General features: G+C 34.0%; 1 protein-coding gene across 1 annotated transcript; it reads right to left on the reverse strand.

Annotated features, from left to right (window-relative positions):
• Positions 1-399: 399 nt before the first annotated feature.
• On the reverse strand, positions 400-7,334 carry LOC107897927 (uncharacterized). Its single transcript, XM_041079759.1, has 11 exons — positions 6,368-7,334; positions 5,630-5,894; positions 4,560-4,722; positions 3,688-4,435; positions 3,134-3,560; positions 2,850-3,031; positions 2,352-2,508; positions 1,920-2,147; positions 1,497-1,847; positions 1,068-1,169; positions 400-976 (listed from the first exon to the last, which is right to left on the reverse strand). Exons 1-11 carry the CDS (start codon positions 6,934-6,936, stop codon positions 758-760), a joined length of 3,411 nt encoding a protein of 1,136 aa, XP_040935693.1. The 5' UTR covers positions 6,937-7,334; the 3' UTR covers positions 400-757.
• Positions 7,335-8,891: the final 1,557 nt, after the last annotated feature.

The following is an 8,891-nucleotide window of genomic DNA, read 5'->3' on the forward strand; positions in this document are numbered from 1 at the left end:
AGAGTACCCTGCAATTGTGGAATAGGACTCCTAGCCTATCAGCATATACAATTAAGTATAAACTTCAGGATTCAATTACTAGTTTTCATTATTGAAAGTCCCCTAGAGTTGATTCCTCTACAATATTTTAATTAATACTATTATAGAAAAAAAATGCAATTTACCTATTTAAAGTCAATCCAACATGAATTTGCAAGTTAAATCGCACATTTAATTCTGTGCTGGACTTTCCACAGATCAAACAACCTCAAACATCAAAAAAATAAAATTTAAGGCCAATAGGCAGCACTATTAAAAAATATATTTTAAAGACCATACATACTGAAGTGACATTTAACGAACCAGCAGTCAGGAATCCATGGATACTTAAATTGAATGCCACATTCTTAAAGGACTCAATTCTGAAAAATACAATCAATAACTGGGAAATTTGGTACATAATACATTGTGAAATAGATTCATTTGAAAGCTATGGATTGGACAACCAAAATCAACTACCTACAAAAATTTACAGATCTCAATAACATTACAGATAACATGCTGGATACATCTAATTCCTTGTTTTTATTGCTAGTACACAACAAAACTAAGTCAGGCTGCTAATCCTAGTCAGTGCAACTACTTGTGTGGGTAATTAATTCCTGAAGAGATCCATAACTCTGATTCCCAATGGAATACACATTAAATGTAATGAAATAACATATTCAGGCTAACAATGAGGGGCAATAATTATTAAAATCGGCCAACCTACATGTTCTTAACTCGAATTCCTGAAATCATTTGTGTATTTGACCAACATATCATAAAGGTTGTTGGCTGATGGACGATCAACGGGATTCTCCTCTGTACATTTACGGAAGATATCAACAAGAAATCTAAGTGTTTCAGTTTCAGCCTCTGTTCCAGATTGGGTCATTACACTTTCAGTCGATTCCAATGCCTCCAGATCTTCAGGTAGTCGTGGACGCTCACCCATCTGCAATGTATAGATAAGAACAACAACCTGCTTAGACCAAAGGTATAAAGAAGAAGATATGATAAAGCTCAGAATTTACTATCGGTGTTACCTGAATAAGTTCATGAATATGAAGCTCAGATAACCCAGAATACGGAACTTGGAGAGTCAACAATTCATAAAGCAGGCATCCAAATGACCAAATGTCCACTTCCTGCAACCAATTAGAAACAGACTTCACATCCACACAAGCAATGCACTTCGCGTAAAACACAGATCCAGTCGAATAAAACTCAAAGCAGATATAGCAAGTAACATATCACTTCAGCTGATACCTAAATGCTACCTCTAAACATTATACCCACTTTCCCACTCCTCCCCCTCCTTTTTCTATGCAACATAACATCAATCTACCAGGTAAATCATCTTTGCATTTATCATCAAATCTATCTGCTCTGCTCATACAACTCAAATCATTTTCATCAAATCAAGGAAACATCAATTCAAAAATCAATGCCAAAATGGCAAGAGAAAAACTTACAAGCCCATAAGGATTACGCTTATGCATTGCGCCTAGAACCTCAGGAGCCATCCAACGAGGTGTTCCAACACAAACATCTGGAGGAGGTATCCCTAAATGAGCAATACAGCATGTATGCAGGGAAGACCTAAGAGGTACTGCTCTATCAAAATCACAGAGCTTCACAACAGGGCTCCCATCAACTCTCTTTCCATCCAAATCGATCAGAATGTTTTCACTTTTTATATCACGATGAATAATGTGCTTTGAGTGCAACTCGGCCAATGCAGATGCAACATCACGTGCAATACACAAGGCAAAATCCACAGGGATATGTTTCTCACCAGCTTTAGCTAGTTTCTCAATATGAGTCTGCTAATAAGCAACAGGATAAATAGGTTTAAACACAACTCAAGTAATCAGAAAACACAAAAAAATCAGTACCTTCAAGGATCCTCCTTTTATGTATTCCATTAAAATTGTTGACTGCAAGATTCGATGCTCCGCTTCTCCATCTCCCACAGAAATCCACTTCGAGGTTATTTGATGTCCATACATTTCTACTATGCAGGCGTGTTTCAAAGCACCCAGTATTCTTACTTCCCCCAGGCAACTGTACTCAAAATTTTTAACCTCATCTAATGAAGCACCATTAATTTCTAGAGTACGCACCTGCAAATCCAAATCAGACAAAAATTAATAACTCAAAAAGAACTATCAGTTTATTGAAAGGCATGAGAATGGCATGAGAAGGATACCTGCATCAAAAACAATCACACTCAACTCATATATCTAAAAACCCATTAAACAATCTAATATTCATCAAATCCCTAGTTCAAGCAATACGAACTAAACCTGACAATATAAATAACAAACCTTCGCTGCAGCATCCAATGATCCAAATTTGCACCGAAGGAGAGAACTGGAGGCCACTCTTTCAATTTCATCACTTGTGGTCATAGAAGGGAAGGAACTCAAGACAGGAATGCTTTCAGATGTAACAGGTACTTTTGTTCGACTAAGGGGTACGTATCTATAACAAAAAGCAGTCAGCTATCAGCGAATGAAAAAACGAATTTTACAAAGAAAAAAAAAATTACAGCATCACATCTTATCTAGAACACACAGACACAAGTTCTCCACAAGATAGAAGGAACAAATAATTCAAAACCACGTTATCGGCTCAGTTAATATTGGAAAAATATTAAATACAAAATTGAGCTTTCACAAACTCTTTCCAGATTCCAAATCTGCAGCGCTATAGTGAGACCAAATCTTCAAATTGGTTATGTCACAAAATATGCTAGAAACAGGAACCTCCAAAAACATTTTTTAAATACAGACATTTAACAATATTTGCATCCAGAGATTGACCTGCAAAAGTATTCAGGATCTATCTCTTCACGTATGTCATGCGGATGACAAGCATCAACCACCAGGCGAACCCATGAATCCCCTCTCTTTATGGGAATGATATTCCAGGCATGGGGCATAAAATCCAAGTATCCCCTGATAAGCTCACAAGGAACTGGTGGTTCCATTCGATCACATAAATACTGCAGTAATTGAAGTCATATAAGGTCCTAATAAAAATAATAATAAAAATAAACTAAATTGATTAATATCAAACAAAAAAAGAACCAAGGGAAAATAGTTACCTTCATGAGCAGTGCTCTATGCCTACACACTCCAAATTGAAGGGTACCTAATGGAACAACGATCGATTTCCTCCTTGACTTTATTGACCTTAAAGATCTCTCACAGAGATCAGAGAATACAATATCTTCTACAGTATTCAAGGTCTTGTTTGACGCACAAACACTGTCACCATTTCCGGTTGTACAGGTGCAAATGAAAGGCTTCTTGTAATTAGAACCAGATACCGCTTTTCGAGTCCTTTCAACCATACCACTTCTATCACTCCCTCCAAAATGATCAGAAATAAAAAGAGCAAGCAAAGATGCTATCTGAAAGTTATCAAGGGGAACCCGCTCTTTATCTTTAGCTAAGCCATTTAAATGCTTCAAATGAATGACCAAAGCTTGAGCAGAGAGAGCAATTGCATCCAGCTCTTCATCTCTTTCCCTATAGAAAACAGTAGACATAACCATTTCTCAATTAGATCAGAAATATTGTTTGCAAACCAATTAAGCAAAAGCTAGTAGTCTTGATTTACAAAGCAACTTAATTCCTACTCTGCATGTAAAATTACCTGTCAACAAGAATTACTTCACGTGATTCGAGATGAAAGATCTGCTCATAGCTACTCAATGGCATGAAGGGGCGATCACGTCCGGCATCATAAAAGCCATCTGGTAGGTAATCTTCAGTTCCACAAAATGAAGTGGTACTATACTTTCGTGATAGATTGGAGCAATAATCTGTTGGTTTTCTAGACTTGCATGGTTTTGGATTACTAAGATCCCGATCAGATTGCCGTTTCGACTTAAAATTTGACTTGTATATTTCTGACGATGAACCTTCGTCCTGTTCAATAGCTCCTCTTACTAGGGGCAAAGATGCATCAAGCCGTGAACACTCATCTTCACTCCCTTTACTTCTTGACTCAAAACGATCTGAGGTACTATTTTTCACTTCAAGCCTCTTTTCATAAGTAACTGTATCATCCTCATGCCTAACACTACTGATTTTTTCATTTTTGGCTTCTAATATATGTAATGGCTTATCATCATCTTTACCTACAAGTTCAGATGCAGCTTCTATACCAGTACTTGAGGCAAGGACATCATTATCACCTGGAGATTCTCCACCTGCCTTCACAGTATGCACCTCAGCATGTCCTTCCCCTTTCCACTTTCTGCTGTTGTTTAGACGTTCTTGTCGAGCTCTTTGCTGCAGATAATGTCTCCTCTTCCATCGTTTACTTGATCTCCGAGCTGCAATATATCTACTATTTGCCAATGGCACGGTTAAGATGCCTGATGAGGTCTTATGAGAGCCTAGTTCAAAATTTGAATGTAATTAATTTAAGTGTTAAGGGTTAATTTAGGAGAATGGAAAATATATCATGAAAATGCAATAAGAGAATTATTATATAACAAAAACTTATGACAAACAACTTACCATTATAAGACACACTTCCATCATTATCCTGACCAGTAGTTTCATATACATCCATTTCAACTGAAGAACTGGTAAACTCATCACTGGAGACAGCTCTGCCATTTCCTTCCAAATTGCAGCATATCCAAGAAGGTGTTTGAAAACAGCTTACAAGTTTATTATACTAGATAATGATGTATATGTATGAAAACAAAGGCAAAGAGGTTAGATTCCCCAAAAAAAAAAGATGATGTGCAAACGTGTTAAAGTTTTAACGTACAAACTACAACCTAATCCACCTATTACAATGAAAATAATCTGATCTACTCCAACAAGGCCAGCAAAAAGTTGAAACTTATAGCATACTTGTGCAACGCTGATATTAATTAAATAGCATGAGCTGAAAACAAGCATATCCTGAGTAAAATGGAACATCTAGTTCGGACTTAGGATAACAGAAAAAATACTAGCGACAACTAACTGTAAGTGCAATGAAATCCAAGCACATAGAATAAATATGATGTGACATACAAGTTACAGATCATTTAATACATAATCCAATTAGAAGTAGCACGATACTTGTGTCTATGTTTAACCCCCTCAACATTTGCTGCTTAAGTAGAAATCGCATGCCAGTACACATCTTCAAATAAAATTTTAGTCAACTGGTACATCTAGTTTGGACTTAGGATATCAGGAAAATTACTAATGACAACTAACTGTAAGTGCAATGAAATCCAAGCACACAAAATAAGTATGATGTGACATACAAGTTACGGATAAATAAATACATAATCCAATTAGACATGGTACAATACTTATATCTATGTTTACCCCCTCAGCATTTGCTACTTAAGTAGAAATAGCATGCCATTATGCATCTTAAAATAAAACTGTAGCCAAATTGAAATTTAATGCATTCTAAAGAATCATAGGAAGGTCTTTGAATTAGGACCATCTAAAGTATTATAAACTGGTCAGAACAAGCAAATAACAGGTGATGATAACATTTTGAGTATAATTGCTCATTTAAATCTTCACAAGAGATTAAAGGATAGGGGTAAATCTAAGTCCACAGTTATGATAAGCACCTGAAGATTCAAAGTCTGAAGGTTAGGCATTAGGCTAAGCTCAAGAGACCCCAGTGACGTCAACCTATTATTTGATAAGTCCAAGTTCTCCAATCTCTGTAATGACGACAAGCCCAAAGGCAATTCCACCAATTTATTATTGGCAACTTTCAGCAATATCAAATCATTCAAATAACTAATTTCAATTGGCAAACTCTTTATCTTATTGAATGACAGATCCAGATATTCCAAATTCTTTAAGCATCCAATTTCTGGAGGAAGATATCTGCAGGAAAAAGAAACATAAAGGTCATGCATTTTTCCCATGCCCTGCACACCCACAGATCTACCCCATCAGGAATTGATGGGAGCTAAGACATTGCTTCTTTTCTTTACAGTGCATCCAAAAATAAGAATCAAAACCTTATCTGTTGACAATAAGTAGTAGGTACTACTTTGGACAGTAGCCTAGCGTTATGAATCATAAGTAGTAGGTATTAGATGACACTTTGAACTACTTAAATCTCATTTAATTCTTATGCAAACTTCATCTTTCGCAGCATTATGAATCACAAGATTTCTTAATCAGATTCACACTTAAAATTTGGAATAATATCAACTAATGGAACAAAGCAAATAAAAAAGATACCTTTACTAACATAACATAGAATACGAATAAAAACATATGCTAAAAATTAATCCAAAAACATTTAACATAACTCAAAATAAAATGGACAAAAGGGTTGATAAAACACATACCTAATGGAAAAATAACAAACGGAAAGCCTCGTCAAGCACTTAAGCCCAGAAATCTCACTCAAGAGAGTCAAAACCGAAGAACGAGGTGGAACCCTACTAAGTTCCAGCTCTTTTAACCCTTTCAACTTGCTTAAAGACATCCCATTGAAACCAGGTGACGATATCTTCACCTGTAAACACTCTAACCCTACCAAACCCCCCACTTCCGACGGAAACAAATTAATTTCATTTCCAAAGAACTTCAAATTCCTTAACCGACTTAACGCCCCAACCGATTTCGGAATCAAATTGAACACGTTCTTGTACAAATAAAGCCCGTCCACGGACTCCTTCGAGTCCCCCAATATAGAAAACTCCACGCTTTTCCCGGAAACATCGAGAACTGAGTCTCCATCGGTATAACCATTGCTACGGTCGTTGTTGTCATCGTTGCCATCGACGGCGGCGGTTTCGGCTGTGCTATTAGAGTCATTATCGTCGTCGTTGTTTTTGTCTTTGGGTTGGTTGAGTTTTTGGCCGGGATTCTCCGGGAGGTTGTCAATGATGTCGGTGGAATCGGGGAGCTGCATTGAGGTTGGGGGGCCAAAGCTGTAATTTTAGAGATGAGGAATTGAAAAAGAGAAGAAGAAAAGAGGGATTGGGGGAGAGAAAGAGGGTTGGAGACGGGAGTATGAAGAAGGGATCTGTTTGGCAGGAGGGAAAAGCATGGGGCAATTGGCGAGAAAGTTGAAGGAAATTGAAGGGAAGGGAGCGGAGAGGGAAAAAAAAGTTGGAAGGAACCGCTCCCCTGGCTTTTTTAGTAGAAAATGAAAGAGAAACCCTAGAATCTAGAGGAACCGTAGTACTTCTACAGTTCAATTTTTTCTTTCTTATCTGTTTAATTTTTTTTTTTATTCCTCATTCGTCAAATGCAAATTTATGTTTTTTATTTGAAACTATAATTTGGGAATTCCCGATTTGGTACACCAATTAGGTGCTGCAAGAGTTGGCTGAGATTTCTAGTGTTCGATTTCAGGTTTTACCGTTTCTATTTGATTTAAATTTTATTATATATGACTTTTTATTTAAATTTTAATATATGAATTTTGTTAAAAATAATTTCTAAATAAGTAATAAAAATTAAAATTAAATCATCGAATATGTTATGTTAGTCTAAAAAATAGTAAGAAAAAATATTATATATAATTTTATCTAATTGTTTTACTGCATATTTATTGGATTATTCCTTCTTTAATACTTAACATAAGTTCATTCTCATTTTCTGAATTTGAATTTGTATCATTAAAATTATCAATATATTCTTCTCTAATATACTTTTCGAAGTATGAATCATTTCAATTTCACTTATGATTAAAGTTATAAAATATGCAACATGTTAGCATGACCAAACCTCTTTTTTATGTTATACTAAGATAATGTTATTAATATAGAAAATATCTTTTTAGGACAAAAAATGTCTTTTTGATCATATTACGAAGCTTTGAATATATAATATTAAAGAGTTTGCGAGCTATATATGGTGTTTATGTCTAACACCATTCTCTCAAATGGTATCTACTGTGATATGGTGTAAGAAAATATTTTCTATTTGCATATCTACTATCGACCTTATAATATTTGAATTCATAATCCAAATAATTTGTAGCTTTAATTAAATATATATATACTTAATTTGAAGAAAAATTTATGCTAAGTTGTATCCCTTTTTATAATACATAAATTAAGTAAAAATAATATAAAATTTGTAATATATAAACTTTTATAAAAACAATTATTAATTGTTATAAAAAAATATTATTTTCGTAATTTTAAAAAGTTGTCTTTTAGTTAAAAATACAATAATATTTTTTTATGAATAAGTATATTATTTTTATAATATGTAGCATGAACACATAAATAAATTATGTTCATACTTTTTGACCAAAACTTTTTATAAATATATATATTATAATCCTTTTATAACATGTAAGTTATTTTTTTATGATAAATTCTGTCATAACTTTAGAATATTTTTAGGATTTAAATAATATTTTTTTTGTTATAATTTTATAAATTTCACAAATTATTTTTTATTATATAATTTTTATGATTTATAATATAAAAAATATTTTTTCATAACCATCCCAAATACTCTTCCATGATAATGCTTATAATATATATATTTTAACTTGTATTATAAAAAAAATTAAATTGAATTTGGGTGTAATTAAGGTGCTCCAATTACATCCAATTCGGTGGGACTCACTAATTACAAATGGTTACCCAAAATACTATCATTGTGTAACTACATGCAATTACACACTAATCTAATTATTAGGTGGCTTTCCAAACACTAAAACACTACCTTAGTATTTGGAAAGTCATCTAATAATTAGATTTATGTGTAATTATTTATAATTACATAGGATGTTATGTTTGAGTAATTATTGTAATTAATTGTAACACCCATAACTCGTATTCATCGCCGGAATAGAATTACGGAGCATTACGGAACTTAATACTTAAACAAACATACATTTTTCAT

This window comes from Gossypium hirsutum, chromosome A10 (genome assembly GCF_007990345.1).
Source record: "Gossypium hirsutum isolate 1008001.06 chromosome A10, Gossypium_hirsutum_v2.1, whole genome shotgun sequence".
Classification (NCBI taxonomy): Eukaryota; Viridiplantae; Streptophyta; class Magnoliopsida; order Malvales; family Malvaceae; genus Gossypium; species Gossypium hirsutum.

Bases quoted from the DNA above. Each gene is read 5' to 3' on its own strand.
- LOC107897927 (XM_041079759.1), bottom strand. From the start codon at position 6,936: ATGCAGCTCCCCGATTCCACCGACATCATTGACAACCTCCCGGAGAAT. The intron at 2,148-2,351 runs GTTTGTTATTTA...TTGGATTTGCAG, and splicing joins CATTGGATGCTGCAGCGAAG to GTGCGTACTCTAGAAATTAA. The intron at 1,170-1,496 runs GTAAGTTTTTCT...AATTGGTTGCAG, and splicing joins AGCGTAATCCTTATGGGCTT to GAAGTGGACATTTGGTCATT.